The 21,453-nt window shown below is 46.8% G+C and overlaps 4 protein-coding genes across 6 annotated transcripts; 1 reads left to right on the top strand and 3 right to left on the bottom strand.

The window, feature by feature from the left end:
• Window positions 1–556: 556 nt before the first annotated feature.
• Window positions 557–7,166, bottom strand: snx27a (sorting nexin 27a). The gene is made up of 13 exons (XM_037264532.1): window positions 6,703–7,166; window positions 5,028–5,253; window positions 4,755–4,947; window positions 4,611–4,675; window positions 4,419–4,523; window positions 4,247–4,325; window positions 4,013–4,176; window positions 3,816–3,905; window positions 3,494–3,643; window positions 3,288–3,416; window positions 3,157–3,216; window positions 2,930–2,978; window positions 557–2,772 (listed from the first exon to the last, which is right to left on the bottom strand). The coding sequence occupies exons 1-13, from the start codon at window positions 7,020–7,022 to the stop codon at window positions 2,702–2,704; spliced, it is 1,701 nt and encodes a 566-aa protein (XP_037120427.1). The 5' UTR covers window positions 7,023–7,166; the 3' UTR covers window positions 557–2,701.
• Window positions 7,167–9,066: 1,900 nt separating this feature from the next.
• Window positions 9,067–10,566, bottom strand: LOC119130053 (ictacalcin-like). The gene is made up of 3 exons (XM_037263558.1): window positions 10,255–10,566; window positions 9,372–9,514; window positions 9,067–9,289 (listed from the first exon to the last, which is right to left on the bottom strand). Exons 2-3 carry the CDS (start codon window positions 9,507–9,509, stop codon window positions 9,143–9,145), a joined length of 285 nt encoding a protein of 94 aa, XP_037119453.1. The 5' UTR covers window positions 9,510–9,514; window positions 10,255–10,566; the 3' UTR covers window positions 9,067–9,142.
• Window positions 10,567–11,265: 699 nt separating this feature from the next.
• s100a10a (S100 calcium binding protein A10a) lies at window positions 11,266–13,119 on the bottom strand. Its single transcript, XM_037263557.1, has 3 exons — window positions 12,955–13,119; window positions 12,188–12,354; window positions 11,266–12,097 (listed from the first exon to the last, which is right to left on the bottom strand). Exons 2-3 carry the CDS (start codon window positions 12,326–12,328, stop codon window positions 11,936–11,938), a joined length of 303 nt encoding a protein of 100 aa, XP_037119452.1. The 5' UTR covers window positions 12,329–12,354; window positions 12,955–13,119; the 3' UTR covers window positions 11,266–11,935.
• A 443-nt stretch (window positions 13,120–13,562) lies between these two features.
• trim46b (tripartite motif containing 46b) lies at window positions 13,563–20,294 on the top strand. Of its 3 annotated transcripts, none has more exons than XM_037263550.1 (12): window positions 13,578–13,846; window positions 15,413–15,674; window positions 15,747–15,927; window positions 16,005–16,203; window positions 16,263–16,409; window positions 16,510–16,605; window positions 16,720–16,973; window positions 17,141–17,262; window positions 17,339–17,677; window positions 18,622–18,851; window positions 18,916–18,983; window positions 19,130–20,294. In XM_037263550.1, exons 1-12 carry the CDS (start codon window positions 13,787–13,789, stop codon window positions 19,560–19,562), a joined length of 2,391 nt encoding a protein of 796 aa, XP_037119445.1. In that variant the 5' UTR covers window positions 13,578–13,786; the 3' UTR covers window positions 19,563–20,294. The 3 variants fall into 3 exon arrangements, with proteins under 3 accessions (XP_037119447.1, XP_037119445.1, XP_037119446.1); XM_037263551.1 differs by lacking the exon at window positions 13,578–13,846 and adding an exon at window positions 14,402–14,494; XM_037263552.1 differs by lacking the exons at window positions 18,916–18,983; window positions 19,130–20,294 and adding an exon at window positions 17,822–17,883 and having other exon boundaries at window positions 13,563–13,846; window positions 18,622–18,753.
• Window positions 20,295–21,453: the final 1,159 nt, after the last annotated feature.

The raw sequence follows: 21,453 nt of genomic DNA, 5'->3' as shown, positions 1-21,453 counted from the left end.
GTCAGCAATTTCTTTTTTTGAGGAGTCACAAAATGACAAATTTAATTCATCCCAAAAAAAAAAAAAAATCCATTTCATCAGGTCTGCAAAAAAAGATGGTGGCGGCGGAAATAGAAGATTGAATTTAATTGCTAATTGGGCAACAGGTTACTCATGAGACGTACCATAAGACGGATTTTCCCCAAATCTTCTCGTGTAGCCACATTACACTGCATCTCCGATCCAATCAATGACTTTTAATTTGCACGGGCCAGCGGGGCTGATCGATGGAAGCTGACAAGAAGCAGACGATGGAGGAGGAGGAGGAGAAGGGAGGGGGCGAGTAAGTAGACGTCTGCAGTCGAGAGATGAGCCCGTCCAGTTGCTTGATGGATGCTCGCTTGCGATGGTTTGGCTCGATTCAACCTGAAACGTTCCTTCATCCGCTCCAGAAAATACTGAATGCAATCTTGTATATACTGTAACTTTATTTAAAAGGTTACAATTCATGACTTTACAATTGTCCATGTTGAGGCTCTTTCTTTCAACGGCGCATAAACCTTTCGTTGATTTTTTATTTTTTTTTATCAAGATAAAAACAGACTTCATTTTTGTAGCCTATGAGTCATTTGTCATCGGCGCGTGCTTCCGTCGTTCAGAAGAATCCATTGTCAATAAATAAAAAAAAAAAAAATTGTGAGTGCATTATGTTTTTCTCCCCTCCGACTATTTACAGGTTGACGAAACGCATACAAACAAAAGTAAAAAAACAAAACAAAAACAGAACTTACATGTCAGCATCCCCTCGCAAACAAACGTTTGTTTTCTTTCAGTCACGGCCTGATTGCAGCAAACACACACGGCAAAACTGTTTGTGTGAAGGAATTAAGCAAACAATGGTGAAATGAATATGAGTCACAGCACAAACAAACACACACAACATAACCGCTCTGGTGGGGGCCATTTTGTAAATTATATATATGTGGAAAATCTGTGGCAAGGGAAATTTTTAGGATAATCCGACTAATTGTGACTTTTGTTTTTTCAAGGAATATGTTGTTCTGATCTTGGCTCACAATCTCAAGTGTGCTCTTTAACATTCCTGTCGTCTCTTCCCCCACTTCTAAGCAAACCGAACAGGGTGACATTCACCTCGGCGATAGCGGAGAATGACAGCGTGCGTGCGCCACACACACACACAAAGCCGAGGCCTCAACTCCATTACATGGAGCGGAATTAGTCGATTTGCCGAGACTGAAAAGGAGAACGGTCGTGGGGAGTCTGCCATGGTGCTGCCGTGGCAACCACATTGCAGCGTAATGATGGCAGAGTAACTCGAAAAGGGAAGAGGAGGGTGCGGACGAGCGAGCGAGAGCTCGCCCTCGAGATCGGGAAGAAAACAAAAAAAGATTCATCCATCTTCTAAATGACCGACTTGCGCTCAAATAAATGAACCGACACGATGATCCTATCCGATAGCAACGATGTCGACGTGGCATCTGTAAAGCTGACGTAGACGGAGAACCCCAAAATGTAATGACTGCCAAGTCACAGGCTGCAAAAACGCCCGACACAAAAAAATAATCCTGCCGCCGATGCACCTGTCAAATGACAAACAACCCCCCCCCCCCTTGCTGAAAATCAACAACAGGTCACAACAGCTCAATTTGTCTTCATCCGCCCAACCGAAACGTTGACATCCGGCCCTTTTTGTGTGACTAACCGCAACTAACACACACAAAAGGACTAATACTGCGGCGTGTGAGCGAGACGGCGCTCAGGTGGTTAGAGACACGCAAACACACCACCTGACATGGTTAATGGAGACATCTGCAGGGGAGGGACACTTAGCTGCCTGAGCTACACAGCCCCAGGCATCACATTCACACTTAGCATCTGCTGCCCCCTATCTTCCGTTTATAAAACTGCAGGCCGTGACCACCCCCAAACACTGATTTTGCCTCAACCCAATGCAATTCTATGGAAAGCCTATTTTTGAAAGCCGCTTAAGATTTTGTGCAATGAGTCAACTTGTACTAGTTAGGCCGAGACTGCGCCCTAATAAGCAAGGTGCATGATCGAGGATATCGAATAAATGCTCAAATGGCTTTCAATAGAATTCATGATAATCAATTAGAGCTCTTATATTAATCTATATTTGATCAGGAAAAAAAAAGGCTTGTTAAACGTACACGCAATAAGATTAGTTACATTTTGTTTACGGACAAAACAACAAGAAAAAAAACAAAAACAGACCCCACTAATAGAAAACGTCTTTGTTCATGTCCAGCATCAGACTTTGCATCGTTCGGTAGCGCAAACAAGTTTTTTTTTCTCTTCTTCTCGCTCAGTCCATTTCCCACTCGGGGCCGGGCATATCGTCCCGCCGCTCGCGGCCACGTTTCCGGTTCGCGCTCCTGTCTGTCGCGCGCCGGACCGACGTGTCGGCGGCTCGTACGGGAGGGGAGGGGGGGAGCGTCTCACAGACACACAGAATGGAGATCCGGTAATGAAATGGCTTGCCTTCATCGCCCGTCTTGGTAAGTGTCCCTGGCTTAACGTGCGACGCATTCGTCGCCCCCCTCTTGCGAAAAAAAATGTCGATCCCAGTTTTGGGGGTGCGACCTGCCTCCGCCCGTACCTCAAGTCTTGCTCTCAGGGTGGGTGTGACGATGCGAGTGGAACAGTTCAATGTGGGACGGGTTTGTGGTTTTGCTTTTGTCTAGGACGTGGCAATCTCCCCCCCTAGGTGGCGCCATCCCTTCTGCTGCGTCTCCAGAGGCGGCAGAAACTCTACAAAACAGAGCCACGGATGAGAGAACGTCATACGTGACAATTGGGCGCAGACGTCCTTGCGTGGTCCCCGAGAGCATTTGACACGTAAAAAGGGGTGTGCAGACTTTCGATATCCCGCTCGCAAGTTGTTGTTGGCTGTTTTTAGCATGCCTACCGTTGTTGCTGCAGTTTTTGTTGTCTTTATCAGAAGCCTCCTCCTCAACCTGAGAGCAAAGAAATCTAAAATTAATTCAGGACGTTGCACACACACAAAGGCACAAAAAGACCTTTCTGTCTGAGTGTGTTTGCAAAGATAAGGCTCTTAATGAGCCATTTTTAGACATCTGAACTGAAGAGTCATGCGGCCCCCCGAGAATGGAAGAGGAAAGGAGTGGTCCTTACCTGCTTCCTCCACTTGAGTTCACAAAAGACCCGCTCGAAGCACTCGTGCATGTAGTTGAACTGCCGACAGCAAAAAAAACAAATCAGTCGGGGGAATCTTTTTGAATCAAAGCCATTTGTTTGTCACTCACATATGGAGTGAAAATCTTGACCCAGCGAGGTTTCTTCTCGCCCCGGGCGTACTCGAAGCAGAAGGCCATGCCCTCCTCGTCCGTGTCCCAGCGCTGCATCTCGCCCCACTCGAACGCAATCACCTGGTTCTGCGAAGGACAAAAAAAGTGCGTCTTTAGCTAAGCCGGTCCGATTCGGGTGGGCAACCATTGGCCTGTTCGCTCGCCTCCAGCGTGCCGTCCTCGGTGCAGGCGTGCAGCTTGAAGTGATGGATGCTGACGGCCGTGACCACGTGGCCCTTCCTCCGGGAGTCGCAGGCGCAATGGGGGAAGACCACCTCGTTGTAGCCCTCGCACGAGCGCAGCTGACTCAGGTACTGAAAGGGCACACGCAACACATCTCGATAATCATATATTAAATTGGGAAGTTAGGGGGGGGGGGGGGGGGTTATTCGACAATCTTTTTCCGTCCAGTAATGACTCTAGTATGTATAGTAGCAGCGTTCTCGAGTCCACTGCCCCGGACAAAGACGGTTCTGTGGCACTGACCGTGGCCATCTCGCGCTGCTCTGCCAGCTTCTGCAGCTGGTAGGATTTGTCCTCTGTTTTTATGAATCCCTTCTTCACATCATCCAGTGCCTGGATGGCAACGGAGAGCAGAGAGAAAAGATCGATTCAGGCCATTTGGCGCCAAGCAGTTTTTTTCTTTTGGGAGAAGACTCAAGTCTCGCTAGACGAATCGCTACCTGGTGAAAGCAGTAGTGCAGCGCCAGCGGGTTGTCTCGGAGCAGTTCCTCCTCCTGGAAGCTGAAGAGCCACTTGCGCAGCGCCAGACAAGTGCCCGGCACGGCCGACGTGTAGTTCTGAACGTAAAGCTTGTGTGGGAACTCGTTGGGCGCCAGCTTTCGCACTGGAACAATAAAGAAGACAACAATTTGTTCCTATATTCCTGTTCAAACACTTTGATGCAAAGCTCCTACCAAATGTGTGATTGATGACCTCAAAGAGGGCAAAGTAGCTGGCCATAATACTGTCCATTCCGACCTTCACCACCAACGCCTGCCGGAAGAGCGTTTGTCATCACAATCGGGCGTACTACATTGAGATTTAGAAAAATAAATAAACCCAAAGAAATCAGAAGAGAACCTCCACCTGGTAAACTTGATCCGTGGTGCTGTTCTTGCGCACCCTGACGGAGATGGTGGTCTTGTCGGGCAGCGCCACGCGCAGCTCCACGTCCGTCACGCCGTTGTAGTTCTGTGCGGTGGAAGGAAAGTTGTGCACTGGCCGCTCAATATTTACATTTAATCTGAGATTTTGTGCGCTTTGATGCCTGTCGCGTACCTCGTCGGATTCCGAGAGAAACTCCTGCATGATGTCGCTCTCCCCAATCACTCGCACAGAACAAACTAGACACACAGAGAAGGGAGGGGCTGAGAAAATAATCCCACCGACACCTTTGGGGTGTCAAAATGTCTGCGCACGTACCTCGCTCCAGGTATTCTTCAAGTCCGCGGCGCCGGGCGTCCAGCTGCTGCTCGGACAGCGAGAAGGGCCACTTGCCGGGCAGCTTGGGGAAGTTGAAGTTGGAGAATTCACGCTTCAGGTTCTGGTTGAGGATAGCAAACTCCCGGTAGCGCTTGGAGCACAGCTGCCGGCCCGACATGTACACGTTGTACACCTAAAAAAAAAAAAAAAAAAAATCAGTTCGAGTACTGCTTCAGTTTGTTTCAATCGAACATCTAGCAACCGGGTACTCACCACAAACCTCTCGGAGTGCTGCTCCACGTGCTTGTACGTGGGGATGGAGATTGGTACGGCTTGCTTGTCGCTGTAGTCGTAATTGGGCTGCACGTCCTCGCCTCCCTCCAGGCCGTCGGCCTCCTGAGGCGGGACCGACAGCACGGCCAGCACCAGCTCCTTCTCGCCGGCTCGGATCAGGTCCACCACCTGCTTGTGGGTGGCGCCCTCCACGCTCACGCCGTTGCTGGAAGCAAACGCGAGGCACCGTGTTAACTAAATGTCGCTAGGATAAGAAGTTTAATGTGTCTTCTGATGGCTGTTTTTCTATTTTTTAAAAAAAAAAATTGTTCCACAATGTAAACCGTTATCATCGGGACAACAACAGAATAACTCAGATGCGGCTCTCGCTCGGTCGTGCTGTCATCCACCTGCTCGCTTGGCTTGGTCGAGGCCAGATGGCAGCAGCATCGGATGTCTCGGCTAATCTTCCAAAGAGCAACGGCGTCGACGGGCTGATCGGTTATTTATTCAACACTGCCATTTCATTTCATTTTTTTACACTAAATATGCAGTGAGTCATATAGAAAGTTTTAACAAGCTAATCTCACAGATTAAATGTCAAAGGAACTTGGACTTTCACAACATGTCAAAGCTGTGCTTCCTTTAAATCAGCGCTTGCTTCCCCCCACATGAAATCAAGTTCCTCCAGGGTATGCTAATCATATATCGCCAAAATTTGACTCATAAATGAATAACAAACACCACAGCAAACACAAATCAATCCGAATGTGGTCAGAAAGTCAAAAATGACACCACTCCTATGACAAAACATCATATTTCCTTCTAAGTATGACTAAATGTCATTAGACAAAATCACACTTGTGGTTTCAACAAAATGTTGACTTTGAAAACTGATTCATTTCTGGTTTGCAAAATTACAAAGAGCACCCCTCGAAACAGGTTAATTTCTGTTCCATCAAAGGCGCTGTGAGACGACTACCTCTCCAGTCACTCTTGTCTTTTGCTCTTTTTAACTCACAAGCTCTTTAACATCTTAATTTATTCCCCAGAATTTTCTGACGTAGCAATTCCAATGGATGAATAAAGCTTTTGGAGCTCATTAAGTGTCCCTAAACATTTGACAAGTGTCCAAATGCACATTACACGTAACAGCAAAGCCTGAATATTCATTTTGAGAATGCGTGTTTACGTAAATATGACTTTTAACTAAAGAGGGGGAAAAAAAAAAAGTATTCAAGCATGCGGAGTGTTTAGCTAGCCTGAAAGGCACACACAACGAGTTGACGAATCGGAGGGACAACACTGCGGTCTATTGTCCGAGGTTCGAACGACATATATGTCGGCAAAACGTCAGAAAGGCTTGCTTACTTTCAAATGTCAAACCTATGTTGAATGCGTGCGTTCGGCAGAAGACGGGGAGGGGAACCGAGACGATAGCTACCTGGGCTAGCTGCTTGGCTGAAGCTAATCAACATGCACAGCTCGTCGTGCGTGCAACTTATTATGTAAGCTGTTAGACGTCTAAATTGGCCTAAATCACTTATTTAAGATTATTTAGCAACGCGGGTAGTGACTAAAACCACGACGAGTGGTTGATAAACACATATTTATGAAGAGGGAAGCAACGATTAAAGCTAGCCGCGGTGGCTAGCGGGGGACGAAGCAGACTTACACTTCCAGGATCCGGTCACCTTTGGCGATGCCCGCCCGGTCCGCAGCCCCGCCGGGCAGCACGGCGCTGACATGCTGAAGGGGAGCGTACAGTTCCCCGTTGATGCTCCGAAGCTGTCCGCCTTCGCTGACCTGCCCGCGGACATTAAAGCCGTAGCCCGACTCGGACTTGACTATCCGCACCATCCGCGGACCCGACGTAGCCGTGGCCGGGCTTAGGCCCGCAGTCCCCGCCGCCGGTGTGGACACAGCCACCGGGCCGTTGTGGTGGGATGCCGAAGGGAGAGCCGGCCGCGTTTCATCGCTCCCTACATCCGCCATCTTATCCACGGGCCACTGCTGTCTATTGCTGCCCTCCGGTCGGCGCTAGCTGTCTGCGGGGCTAATTCAAAACAACGAACTCCGGCTCCGTCCCCGCTGCGGCGTTACTACCTCCGCACACACACACACACACATACAGCGACAATTGGTGACGCCCATCGGGAGCATCACGGGACGCGACGTGACGTCACTAGGGGGCGTCGTCACATTTCTCAAACCTCAACTATGCAACTTCACAAAAAAGAAAAGTGACGCTTTGATCACGTTTTTCCCCCCACTGTGATAAATAAAAATGCCATTAAAAACATTTCCTGAATTTTTGAGGGACGCAATATAGCAAGTCTCCAGTATTACAAGTACTCCAACGCCAATGCTAATTTCCTTACCCAGTCTATGATGTTTCCCATTATGTTATAGCAATAAGCTAGCTGAAGTTATGGGGGTGTGGCGACATACATACACTACTAAAGAAAAGAATTACAGGTAATCCAGAGTAGTTGCCCATCTGTCAAAGACGACACTTTTTTTTGTAACAACATTTTGGCACAGTGTTGAACAGGGTCAGGTCAGCAATTTGTCTCACGCTACATTTCTCTACATTCATTGTTGCTGCTTCAGGGCATTCATGCTTTCCAGTTCATCTAAGATACACTTGTCAATAGACAGAATTGGGACAGAAAACCTGCACATACACACACACACACACACACACACACACACACACACACACACACACACACACACACACACACACACACGGAGAAAAGACCCGGTTTTACCAGATTCATGTGAAACATGTAATACATGTCCTGCAAGTGTGAAAGAGTACAAAACATGGATGCTGTTATGGTCATAATTTGAACCACATCACCGAATTCGTTTAAAATACAATTTGTTTTAAATAATGTATATTAAGACAAAAGGCTTGAGCATGATTTACTATCAATCGTTAAACTCCTTTCTTCTTTGAATCTCAAACTACCGTATTGGCCCGAATTTCTTTTTTTTTTTTTTTTTTCTTAGTATGGCGCTGTGAGTGGCTGCCTCCCAGCAGTGTTCTCTCTTTTCCTCTTTGTTTCCTTCTTTTCTCCTTTTTCTTTCTGTCTTTTTGTCCATTCGGCGATGCTGGTGCCTTCTATCGATCTCTTCGGATCGGATATATATATTTTTTTTTTCTTCCCGGGACCGGGATCATCGGTCGAGACCGGCGTAACTCTACGACGGCTTCCTGCTTATCCGGCCAGTGATGACCGGGTCCCTCGTCTTGGCCTTGCAGCCGCAACCCCTGTGGGGAGTCCCCTCCCTCGTGCTCGTCGGAACCAACGACTTTCACCATGCTAGCCCCGTGGTGACCATCTGCACATGCCCCGACTGGGTGCCCGGGACGCTGCTCATACGTTTGCCTGCTTTGTGATGTTTTCACCGATTCACGACCACGGTCCATTGGGCGCCGTTGAACTGGACTGCCCTTACACCTGTCGGTGGACCCCGTGGAGGCTATTTTGTGTGTTTTGGGGTGTTCTCTTGTATTGAGGGGTGCTGGTTGGCCGCTGTTACTTTTTTTCCTTTGTCTTTTATCTTGAGCACTTTCTGACTTTCTTTGTGGCGCCGTTGTGTGGCAGCCTTATGAGAGCCTATTGAGTTGCGCTCATGCCATCTGTGTGTCTTTTGTATACCCACTCTGTGGTATAGATACTGCTGGGGCCTGAATTTCCCCACCCCTGGGGATCAATAAATATTCAATCAATCAATCAATCAATCAATCAATCAATATAAGACGAGTTTTTTTTTTCATTGAAATAAAACTGAAAAAGGGGGGGTCGTCTTACATTCGGGGTCTAGACAAAGGCTTTTTTCAAACTTGAGTCTTGAAAAAGAGGGGATTGTCTTATAATCGGGGTCATCTTATACTCGGGCCAGTACGGTAATTGAATCAACAGTGCCCCTGCTGGTTGCAATAATCCAGCAACACCACAAAAATGTTCAAATGAGTCGACAATGTTACGATCGCATTCCTACAAAACACACAGCAGCAACGGTTGGGTATTTTTCATGTTGTTTATTCTTGACCTGAAGTACGTATGACTTGAAGGTAGTTGAAATTTTTTTGGAAACAGGCTCTATTTTTTGCCTTTCACCAAGCACTCTTGCATTATCACAGCGAGGGAAGCCACCAGGCTGACAAACTCCATGAAATCTACGCTGTTGTCGCTGTTGGCATCCAGATCCTTGAAGAGGTTGTCGATAGCTGTCTGGTCCTTGGCTTTCTACTCAACACAAACACACATATTTAGAATGACTTCACGTACTTTCCACGCACGTTTGCTGGTATGCTGTTCAGTCACTTACTCCCATCTCCACGCCGAATTCGTGTTTGAGCATATCCTTCACCTCTCCTTTATTCATGGCGTTCGCGTCGCCCTCCTTGCCGGCATACTTTTTGAAGGCGTCGATGAGTAAAATGATGGCGGTCTGAACTTCACCCATGATGACTGCAGAAAATAATTTGAAGGAAAAACAATATTTAAAAAAAAAAAAAAAAAACTAAAATAACTCCACATCTCAATACGGTCATTAAGCATACAACCTCACACTACATCCTCAATTTAAAAGTAGATGGGCTCTTTTTTTTTTTTTGGAATGCTTTAGCGCCCTCTAGGAGGCCGAGTAGCGCATGTGCATGCTTACTGGAACACTGCCCACTGGGACCTCACAAGACCTTGTGCTGGTGAAACACTGGCACACTACCAGAGCGCCTTGTTTATTATACCCTCAAGTTGAGGGAGTGGTTTGCAGAGAGGGGGAGACTAACAAACAAGCTTTTTGTCCAAGACATAACCACATGAATTCATCTTTTTGTGTCAGGAACGCTATGTTTATTTAAACGCCGCTCCCTTTAGTTCGAGTGAACATTGCCAAGGTGACAGCGTCGCGTCTCCAGTTGTGCCAACTCGATTCAAACGTGACGGATATAGTTGCTTAATCACAGACTAGAGTTTCTGGAATATGAAGAAACAAAAAGGGGGTTTAAATTGTGCAGAGAGACGATAAAAAGTCTCAAGTTGAGTGATGCACCCAGGCTCCCTTTCGGTGGGTGTGGTCGCCCATGCAAACGGATGTCTGACATATGAATACATGGAAAGTATTTGCAAAGCTAAGCTCAAAGGTCACCTAACTTAATCATTAAGAAAGACAGTAAAATGCTTTTCTGTGTGTGGGATTTTCCACTCACCGGAGTTGTTGTAGTTGACGTGGAGAAGTGTGAGCGGAGAAATGAAGTGATGAGGAAGTCATTGCGGGGACGCCTTTATAGCTCCACCACGCCCTCCATCATCCCTCCCTCTTAATGTTCCCTTTTATCTCTCACTCCTCCTTCCCTCGGATCCGTTTACACTCTGACTCTACTTCCTCTTTAAAACGAGATTTTGTTGCATAACCTGAGGAAGAAGTGTAAAATCAAAAACAGCATTTGTTTCCCAATCACTTTTCACTTGTGCGCTCGCCACTAAGAAACTTTATTCACATTCTGATTCTGCAAAGTGTGTTTTTCCAGTGGCAAGTTTGAGTCACTGGGTTCATTGTTGGATTTTTTTGCGGCCGGGGTGAGTCACCACCACCAGGGCCAGTGTTCATTCCACACACATGCCCGCACGCAACTCAATGCTGTGGAAACATGTGTGACAAAACTACACCCATTCGCCTTTTTTTCAACTGTAAAGTGGACAAATCACTTAAAATTATTATTTTTAATGACTTGTTTACAATTAGTTCACAGTGCCTGGAACACACTTTAAAAAGCCAAAGACTTGGAAACTGACTTAGAATTTAGTCACTTTCAAGTGCTGGCCAGACAACAGCGACTATCATGTTTTACACAAGGTAAGCAGAGCTGCATTGACTTTAGTTGGATGCACTGTGTGGTTTTATGTGAGCAGCTGTAGTATCTAATCTGAAAGATTTATGTAACAAGCATGTATACACTACTAGCAACATGCTACAGCATATAGCGTAAAACATAGATTAGCATTGGCTAACAAGGTTAGCCTCTGAGCGTCTCACAAGCACAAGTGAAACGCTGTCACGCTTGCAAGTGAAATGCTCAAGCCCAGACGAGAAAATGCTCTCGCAGTTACTGGAATGCTCTCACACACACATTAGTGAAATGCTCCCTCGCAAATAATGACCACCGTTAGACACATTTAGCATTGTTGTGTTTCTTTTATGCCATCTAGTGGTTTAATCAAAAACTACACATCAGTTGTGATATTTAATGTCATCTAGTGTTCGAAATGGAACATTACAACTCAAGGCCAAAATGTTGCAATCCATTCACACTCACGCTGGATTGTAACCTAGCAACCTGCTTGTGTTTGCACTGTAACCATAACAACTGGAAAAAGGGCGTGTGCAGCTCGTGATATGTACACGTGACCTTTGCCCCGAATTATGACTTCCAGGCCCTTAAAGTGGCAAATTCTTGCAGCATACGGTCCCAATCATTGAGTTAAACATCTAATAAGAACATTTTGAAAACAATCCTGCATTTGACTGGTCAAGTTGGCTCGTGCTTTCCGGTGGTGTTACGCAACATTCTGCTGACATGAGGCACAAAAAGAGGTATTGAGTGGAAAAACACGGAGGAGCATTCTTTCCTCACAACTTCTACAAGTCTTAAAGCGTGCTTTAGTTGGTAGGGCGTGCTCGCCGTGGAATGTTTATCATGAATTGTCAACATAGCCACTCCTCATGTGTACTTTGACTGCTGTGGCACCAGATTGATCACTTTTGATAAAACATCACAAATGTGTGGGGTGGGTTTGAAATCTGTGACATTTTAATAGACATGAGACATACAACAATGAAATGTGTTCCGGAAAGGTGTTCTTTTTTTTTTTTGGACAGTATCTCTTCCTTCACTTCTTGGTCTCATTTTTCATGCGCAACTGATAGCACCGCTCACATGCAATGGACAGTCCCACCACCAGGGACACAAATTCTTCAAAGTCCACCTGGCCGTCTCCGTTGGTGTCCAGGTCCTTCATGATCTTGTCCACGGCAGCCGGGTCCCTTTGGGACTGAAAATGCAACTTTCCATTAGCATTAAGATAGCAGACTTTAATTTTAATTCACTGTAGTAGAAAATGAGCAAGGCACTGATGGTGTACCCTTAAAAAGTTGGACAGCTCGTTCTCCATCAGCAAACGGAGCTCTTGTCGGCTGAGGGTGCCGTTCCTGCCGTCCCGCGAGGCGTAGCGGTGGAACACCACAATGAGGGACTCCATAGCTGTCTCCAGTTCTGAAGGCATTTTTGCTTGCTCGGGTTGGACTTGCACTGAAGGGGACACATTTGGATTCCCAGTCAATGACGGTGCAATATTTGAATTTAGCTCAAGTTTCATCAGATCAATAAAACACCACTGTGGTAAAATGCCACGTTTGGGTTTAAAATGATTTGGAAAATGTTGTAATGCTATGACACGTGCAATGAAGAATTATGGAGTGTCCCAGTGAAGGGTTAAGCAAGAAAAGGCCTGCCCACAAATGACTAAACTGTCTGCAACTCACAGTAGCTGAGAGGAACAAAATACGTTTGCCCTTCTTTGTACACATTCCATTGAAACAGTTCACCATGATTGTTCGAGGGGATTAAATAATATTTGACTTTGGTGCTATAATCTCCCTAGCTAGGCCACACCTAGTTCCGAGACTGTGTAGCATGCCTCTGGGCCTGTTACATGACATAGAAACTAACATAGCATATTTGTTAGAATTTTTAATCCGGTTATGAATTCTGAGACTGATTTATCTCAACCTTACCTAAATTCATACTCATAACCTACTAACCCAAAACACAATTTATAGCTGCATGCTATACAATGAAATAAACTAAATATAGAAATAAACATGCACAATAATGTGTGAAAATTCTTACCGAGCTTGGGAGTCAGCACAAGGCGAGTATGTAGTGCTCAGAAGTTGGCACAAAGTGCAGCTTTTGCTTATATACGCAGGCTCCGCCCTGCAGCGCGGTGTGTGCGTCGAAAGTGAGAGAGGCCGCGAGCGGACATCAACCGTGGCCGGTTCGTATGGAGCGTAAATAAAGTTCACGCTGCAGGTCAGAGGGCGTGGTAGGATATTGACTCGCATTGGACTCATCATAGCGCAACCAGAGTGATTCAGCGTTGTGCTCAATCCGCCGACTCAGCAAATTGGTAGAAAAAAAAATCTATTGAAATGTGTTAACACATAGAAAGTCTTTTATATTTTGTGTAAACTAGTAAATTCAATCTAAATTTTAACAAAACTGCACTCGTAACATTTTTTTCCTGGGATGTACAATAATCTACCGGCGGTGGAAATGGAGTTTGGCGTCACCTTGTGGTCAATAAACGGAACGCCATCAACCAAGAACGTCCACATCAAATAACTATTGACAAGAAAAATGAATAGATTATGAATTATATAATAAATAATAAAATAAATTACAAATTAATTTGAAAAAAAAAGAAATATTTAAACTGTATCAGCCTCTAAAGCGATTGGTTCTTACATTGAGTGGGCGTGGCTTAGTGTGGAAGGTGCTTTACGTCCAGACCGAATTCCCTGCATTATATTTAAGGGGTACTATGTAGTAGATTTGGGAAAAATAATATTTTTTTTGGACCGCAACGTCATCTGGAAGACAAAAGAGTCGCATTTTTTTGCGCGCGATGGCAGCTGACCGGCAGCTTCATGGGTAGATGCTGTCAACAAGCCGTTAATACATGGATATGATGGATTTAAAAGCCGCCACGTCGACCATGGAAGCTCTGGTCCGCATCAGCGTGAGTAAATGTAACATATCATGAATGTATTTTTTATGCTATTTTTAGCTGACGCACGCCATTTTGAAGTCTGTTTTCTGAGCAACAGGCCTGCTTTGTCAATTGCAATTGGCTTCGAAATTATATCCATATTTATAATAAAGGGTATTGGATTAGAAAAGCAACAGTCGATTGCTACACATACGCACAAACCTCTACTGAAAGATTATATAGTTATGATTTTTTTTCATTGATCAAAATACTCATTTTCCCTCTGATTATGTTGCAAACATCCCCCCCCTACAGATGTAAGATAAATACATTTTAAAAGCAAAATGGCTGCAGCCGGTGCAAATCGAGACTGTACTGTCTCCAAGGGATGCTCGTTGCCATGGAGACAGCAGAGCTGGATGCTGCGTCAACTGCATGGTTAAAGGGCGCTTTTAAATCAATCCCGCAACAATTATCCATTACACATACCAGTCACCACGTGTTTTATGCAATTATTTTCATAAATATAGCCATAAAAATAGGGCTATGCACGCCCCTCCCCCTCCCTTTTCAACCCTCCTAGCTCCCTTCTCCCCCCCTCCCCTCGGTGAAGCCGATGCGCCGAACGTGCGTACTTGCCTGTAAACTGTCATGGCGCCAAGGTTCCTGCCGGTGAAGGTAAGGACTCGCTAAAGCATCAGTAGCAGTAACAGCTTATTGTTACGACGCTACACATGGAATTCTTGATGGAATTCTAGAAGGAGAGGGAGAAAAAAAAAAAAGAGAGCAAATATGAGGGATGACATTGAAGATAGAAGTAAATGGAGAGAATAGCTTATGATGATGCCGGTTGGTTTGGTTACTAGCAGTGGCCTGTACTTCATATGTGTCTATATATTAAACAACCAGATGCGAGAGTTTTATCGGTAGAAACGTGCCGACTGTGCAGAGTGCAGTCCCGCATGTCAGATCGTGATTTAAACTCGTGATGTCACCCACTGACATCCTCATGGTGAGGTTTAGTGTGAGGTGAGGCCTTCTCAGACCGTCACGTTTGCCCTTTTCCATCCTTTGTGTCCTTGAACATATTGCACACAGTAGAAACCCATATTTGGCTAAGGCTCATACTTTCTATAATTATAGATATATTAGAAAAATCACCAAGCAAGGATGATAAAAAAAAAAGTAATTCATGCTAATTTACCATCTGCCATCTAGTGGCAGTACATGGTAATGCTATGGCTGACACTACACATTGATAACATAGATAGTTGAACAAATATACGGTATTTGAATTATAGATGATAATTCCAGCATCGGTCAAGTGAAATAAAAATGCCCCGAGACGACCTTAAAAGAGAAACAAAATTGGTGAGTAAGCATCTATATATAGATGACAGTGTACATTAAGCTTGATGCTCAAAATGGAAGGCTTGGCTTTATTATCAATAATTCATATCTGCCCTTTATGTATTTTTAATAAGGAGGATGGCCCACATTGCTATGCCCCTTTTTACCTTTCACGCGACAAAAAGTCAAATAAAAACATCCCTCCCTCAGTCTCATCAACAATTTCAATCCATTTGTCTCCTTCAGTCCAACATGAAGAGCCTGGAGCAGGAGCTGCACTGCCCCGTGTGCAAGGAGATCGTCAAGCAGCCCGTGGTGCTGCCGTGTCTCCACAGTGTGTGCCTCATGTGCGCCTGCGAGGTCCTAGTGGCCAGTGGGTACCCGCCTCCGGACCTGCCCGCTGAACCCAACTCGCCAGCCTCCACGCCCAACATGCGCTCCCCGCGACAGCTGCGCAGGCCCACGCCCAAAGCCGAACAGCGGCCCATCGACCGGGTGCTCCGGGGAGGTGAGGACGGAGAACTAACCTGAGTTGAAAAACATTTTTGTCAAAATACCGCATTTCTGTGGGTTTTTTTAGGTCCCCACCCGCCGTCGCCGTCCATGCCCCGCTCGCCGGGGTACCCAGGACGGCGGCGCAAGGAGGGCCCGCCCGTGTCCATGATGTTCCCCTGCGTGCCCTGCGGCCGCGACGTGGAGCTCGGCGAAAAAGGTCTCACCGACTGCTTGCGGAACCTCACCTTGGAGCGTATCGTGGAAAGGTTGGCCCACAAACGTTATAGTATATGTCGCAGATTATTTCAACGAGTGATCTCTGTCGCCCCCTCCTGGCCGGCAGATACCGGCACACGGTGAGCCTGGGCAGCGTGGCCATCATGTGCCAGTTCTGCAAGCCTCCGCAGGCCCTGGAGGCCTCCAAAGGTTGCGGCGACTGCAGGGCCAACTTCTGCAACGAGTGCTTCAAACTTTACCACCCGTGGGGGACGCCGCGGGCTCAGCACGAGCACATCCTGCCCACCCTCAACTTTCGACCCAAGGCAAGCTGCCACGCGCATTCGTCTCATACTCGCTTTACTGAACTCGTCGCCTCGGTCAGGTTCTGACTTGCACGGAGCACGACCAGGAGAAACTGCAGTTCTACTGCAGGTCATGTCAGCGGCTGCTTTGTCCTCTCTGCAAACTGCGTCGCTTGCACACGGGACACAAGATCCTGCCTGTGGCCCAAGCTTACCAAGCCCTCAAGGTATACGGCAACCTTCGCCACCATCAAAAACATGCAGCCAAAACATTTTGACCCAATTGTCTCATTTCTATACTGTTTTTTCCCCCCCCGGGGAGAATAGGAGAAGATTACAAAGGAGATGAACTACATTCTGTCCAACCAGGACACAGTGCTGGCTCAGATTACACAGCTGGAGAGCGCCATCACCCAGACTGAGGTGATTATCAAAGCACATCATTTCATATCAATGTCTATCGCGAGTAGACACAAGAAAAAGTCTCCATTTTGGTGTGAAACGGGCCATTACAACAATTGATGATAAATCACGCAGGTGAACAGCGTGTCGGCTCGCGAGCAGCTAGCGCAGAGCATCAGGGACCTGACGGCGGCGCTGGCCGAGCGCCACGCCTCGCTCACCCAGGCGCTGGAGGCGGCCCGGCATAAGCGCGGCGAGGCGCTGGCTGCTCAAGTGTCGGAGCGGCGGAGCTTGATGGAGCACGCCGGCCTGGTGGCGTTCACCCAGGAGTTGCTGAAGGAGACAGACCAGCCCTGTTTTGTGCAGGCCGCTCGCCAGACGCATAACAGGTGCGCCATTCAAGTGACTTGGAAGGGAAACAAAGCCCCCATTGTTCTCCCGGGTACTGTTCCTGCTTTGGGTTTTGGACTCAAAGATTTTGGCCACAAGATTGTGTCTGATTGCTTCTAAATTGGAAGCAGGTAGTAGATGACACAGATGGGTTTTTCGCTTCCAGGTTCAGCAGGGCCATTGAGAACCTTCAGCATTTTGCTCTGGCAGCTGATCCGTCCTTTAGACATTTCCAGCTGGATGTCTCCAAAGAACTCAAACTGCTCACGGAGCTGAATTTTATCCGAGGTGAGACGAAGACAATTGAAATGAATATTTGGGTTTTAGAAACTTATATATTTTTTAACCTTTTTGGTCGCCGTAGCTCCTTTGGCCCCAGTCCTCGACACCCAGCACTCCCTGGCCTACGATCAACTCTACCTGAGTTGGCGCCTGCCCCCGGATTCGGCCCCCGCCTGGCACTACTCCGTGGAGTACCGTCGCCGGGGGGTGGTGCCGGGTGGCGCGTCCCGGGGCGGCAATCGGGGCGGGCTGGCCGCCGCCCGCTGGGGCTGGCAGCGACTAGACGAGGTGAGCGCGACGAGCGCTGTCATCGACAGGCTGGAGATGGACAGCGTATACGTGCTTCGGGTGAGGGGCTGCAACAAGGCGGGCTACGGCGAGTACAGCGAGGAGGTGTACTTGCACACCCCTCCGGCGCCAGGTGAGGGCGCCCCATTTGTCCGAAGCCGTAATTTACTAAATTGTAATTCATACTCTCTCTCTTTTCTGCTTATGACCATTTTTCTTTCTCCGTGCACTCCATCCTGTACTTCCTCATCCTTCACGTGTTATTTCCATTTCTCAGCTTCTCATCCTCTTCAGCGCTCCCCTCATGCCGCCAATCCATCTACACGCCACCTGCGGAACGTAAGAATTCATACCTCGGGACCACCCCCCACCCCACCCCGCCCTGCTGCTTCATACCACAATCCCCTCTTTGCTATCTCTTTGTGGTCATTCCGCGCATCCGCCACTTTTGCACCCTAACGAGAAGCGTCGCCACGGTGATGAGGTTTGCAGATTGTTAAAACTCGAGGTTTAACAATCAGATTGGATTGCTATCCGGGGCTTTTCTACAAATCAGGGGTCCGCTTGAGTGTCTCCCTACAGGCTGTTGTTCCCCCCCCCCCCCCTTCCTGCTACTGCATACGATCCCTATGTCAATTCTACTTCCTCCTGACAAAAAAAAAAAAAAGATATTGTACTTCTGCCATGTGATGCCATCAGTCTTCTTCTCCCCCCAGTGGTCAATGTAAAGATCGACATCCTTCCAGCATATCTGAAGTCGTACCTTGAAGTTCGAGTCTCGGATACTAAAGCTATGGCATTTCCCAAAATGGCTGACTTCCTGTTGTATTTTGGGCGTGGGTCCTTTTTGGTGTGCCAATTTTATGAAGATCAGTAAAATTGGCGAGTTGAGTGCTATTTCTTTTTTCCTATCAAACAGGAAGTAGAAATCTACCAAAATAAACTTGAAAGTCAAGGTACCACTGAGCTAATGGCCCTAACCTCAAGCCTAATTCAGTACCATTCCCAATTTTTCCTGTTGTCCCCCCCCACCGGGCACCCCCAGGTCCTGACTTCCTGTCCTCATCCCCCTTGCAGTTCTAAACTTCTACCTGGACTCTCGCTGGGGTCTCCACGCTGACCGGCTGGTGGTCAGCAAGGAGCAAAGAGCGGCCCGCAGCGTGCCCGGCCTCTCCCTGCTGCAGGCCGCTGACCACGCGCTCACTTCCTGTCACCTGACGTCGGACCTCTTGGTGGGCGACGTGGCCATCACGCAGGGGAGACACTACTGGGCGTGCTCGGTGGAGCCCGGCTCTTATCTCGTTAAGGTAACGTTAGCGGATTAGCGGATTTTTTTTGGGGTCAACAAATGAGACCCCCTTTCTTTGTCAGGTTGGTGTTGGTCTGGAGTCCAAATTGCAGGAGTGGTTTCATCTACCGGAAGACATGGCCAGTCCTCGGTGAGTAAGCCGCTCGGCAAATACCAACAATGGAACCGATAGATAAAGTGATATTTTTAGAGTTGCGTTAAGAACAATTAAAAATAGTTAATTGGTATAACTTGCTTATCTTATTCATGGCTAAGCGCGATCGACTCCCGACGCAGGTACGACCCGGACAGCGGTCACGACAGCGGGGCGGAGGACGGCATGGACTCAGCCCCCCCCTTCTGCTTCCTCACCATGGGCATGGGGAAGCTCTACCTTCCCCAGCACAGCTACCACCACAACGCTCACCGCTCGGACCCCAACGGCAACGGGCCGTCCCCCCCGGCGGGCCTCACCTACCCGCTGCCCCCCCGGCTGGGCGTGTCCCTCGACTTTGAGAAGGGCCGCGTGGCCTTCTACGACGCCCACTCCCTGCGCCCCCTGTGGGAGGGTCACGTGGACTGCTCGGGCCCGGTGTGCCCGGCTTTCTGCTTCATCGGAGGGGGGGCCCTGCAGCTCCAGGAGCTGGTGGCCAACCGGGGGTCCGACCAGACCCCCGTGAGGAGGGTGACCATCCAACCCCGAGCGGGCTCTAATTTAAATAACCACTGAGTACAATTTAGAATGTCAAGTTTTTTTGCCTTTAGAGCGTTTCTACGGCAACAAATATGCAATGTAATTAAGTTTCTTACGTTTTTATTTGCAAGAATCATCGCTTTTGTCTTTTTTTGCTATACCTGACGCCGGTTGTATTTATATAGAGAGCTTAACAGATATATTGATCAATCATCAAGAGACCATGCCTAAAATGACACAGCCAGTCTGCCATTTTGGTTGAAAACGGCCATTTTAGGCTCTTTTTGAGCAGTTCAAAAACGGGTCGAATCGATGCATTAGTCACTGAACATTTAATTTACAGTATAAACCTAATGTTGCAGAGCCATACTGACCATTTCATGCTTTTCCGTGTCAAATTTGCGCGCTTTACATAAGTAAATTTAGATTTATGGTGTCTAACAACACTCGGATGGCGAGTTACTGTTTAATGTGGTCAATTAGCGGTAGGGAGGAACAACAAGACGCTAGACTGTAATTAGAAGCTGCGATTGCACCGCTGGCACACATCTAATCACTAATTTCGACGCTTGTTTGTACTTTCTGTCATTTAAAACATGTTAAGCCACATGTGTGTATTTACAGCCCTTTGCACATGGCGCGCGGCTGATAAACATGCCCATCAGTGATTTATTTTTTTTTTTTTTAATTCTCGCTTGATTGTAATGCTAGCAAGCGTCCTTTAAACACAAAGTAAACACAGAATGGAAAAAAAAGATTGTCTTGTCATTATTTGGTACTAATCTACATCGCGTGTGTTTTGACGATACGCCACTAGAGGGCAGCAAAGCTACAGCATGCTCCTTAACACGGTTTTCATCCTCACTGCAGCTAATCCCTAACCCTAACAGATGGAACCAATTTGTTGAGCAAACAACGCTTTAATAAATTGTTACAGATTTGGCAATGTGCAGCTCAGAAATGGGAAATTGGAATGCTTGGACAGATCGCCCACGTCTATACATATTTAATACATAATATTTCTAATTGCTTGTTTTGAGATAGTGAGCGGAATCTATGCAGACAATTTGGTTATTAAATAGATTTGATAAGGGCTTTATAAATAAATGCATTTTAATTACTAAAAGCAGAGTAGGGACAATACCTAACAAAAAATACAAGTTTGAAACGTATAGGACTGGCCGGGCTGGGCGCCATCTGTTGGCATACCGTTTCTGAAAACAATCTACTTTTCACAAAACCCTTGTCCACGTTCCAAATAATAAAAATAATAAAACTGGTGGAATCTCACTCATTTGTTCGTGCCAAGTCAAGCATGCGCCGCGCAGGCTGAGAACCATCTGCTTTTGATGGAGGTATTACATGTGTAGGTGTTTAGCATTCCTTATGTAAATGTAAATCCCTGGTGAGGGTTTACTGGATATGAGCTTCAATATAGATTTTTTTTTTTACATATGTGTTTAATTAGGGGAAACTCAAAAGGGTGGATTGGGGATAAAAGCTTTGACATAAGGTTTGAAGTGTTTTAGTTCATAAAAAAAAAAAATCCAATTGCTTAAAAAGTATGAAAATTTGTGATTTTAGGGCCATGAGAAACAATCCTTTTAATTTCAATGGAGAATTGATTTACCCCTCCCCACTATTAGTCCAATAACTGTATTTTAGCGCCCTCCGGTGGCCAAAGTACACACGCCATAAGAAGCTGCACAACGTCCATTGAAATGACTGAAACTTGATTTCTTTATTATGTATGCCACTATGGTAAATTTTTATAATGCACAATTCCATTAAGTGCTATCACATTCCCCCCAAAAAAACATTTTTTTGTGCAAGTAGAAACAGATTAACGTCAACTCCATACCAAACAAAATATCAAAAAATAGTTAGCCCACTCCAGTTCTCAGTGGCTCAAATTTCCTTAGCAGCC

The sequence above is a fragment of the Syngnathus acus genome, chromosome 11, assembly GCF_901709675.1.
Source record: "Syngnathus acus chromosome 11, fSynAcu1.2, whole genome shotgun sequence".
Lineage (NCBI taxonomy): Eukaryota > Metazoa > Chordata > Actinopteri > Syngnathiformes > Syngnathidae > Syngnathus > Syngnathus acus.
This window is presented reverse-complemented; position numbering and strand designations above follow the sequence as displayed.

Coding starts and splice junctions, on each gene's coding strand:
- snx27a (XM_037264532.1), bottom strand. CDS start 7,022: ATGGCGGATGTAGGGAGCGATGAAACGCGGCCGGCTCTCCCTTCGGCA. Junction 4,676..4,754: donor TGAAGAATACCTGGAGCGAG/GTACGTGCGCAG, acceptor CTGTGTGTCTAG/TTTGTTCTGTGCGAGTGATT. Junction 3,644..3,815: donor AGCAGCGCGAGATGGCCACG/GTCAGTGCCACA, acceptor GTGCCCTTTCAG/TACCTGAGTCAGCTGCGCTC.
- LOC119130053 (XM_037263558.1), bottom strand. CDS start 9,509: ATGGGTGAAGTTCAGACCGCCATCATTTTACTCATCGACGCCTTCAAA. Junction 9,290..9,371: donor AATTCGGCGTGGAGATGGGA/GTAAGTGACTGA, acceptor TGTGTTGAGTAG/AAAGCCAAGGACCAGACAGC.
- s100a10a (XM_037263557.1), bottom strand. CDS start 12,328: ATGCCTTCAGAACTGGAGACAGCTATGGAGTCCCTCATTGTGGTGTTC. Junction 12,098..12,187: donor AGCTGTCCAACTTTTTAAGG/GTACACCATCAG, acceptor TTGCATTTTCAG/TCCCAAAGGGACCCGGCTGC.
- trim46b (XM_037263550.1), top strand. CDS start 13,787: ATGGATATGATGGATTTAAAAGCCGCCACGTCGACCATGGAAGCTCTG. Junction 16,204..16,262: donor CCCTCAACTTTCGACCCAAG/GCAAGCTGCCAC, acceptor CGCCTCGGTCAG/GTTCTGACTTGCACGGAGCA. Junction 16,410..16,509: donor AAGCTTACCAAGCCCTCAAG/GTATACGGCAAC, acceptor CGGGGAGAATAG/GAGAAGATTACAAAGGAGAT.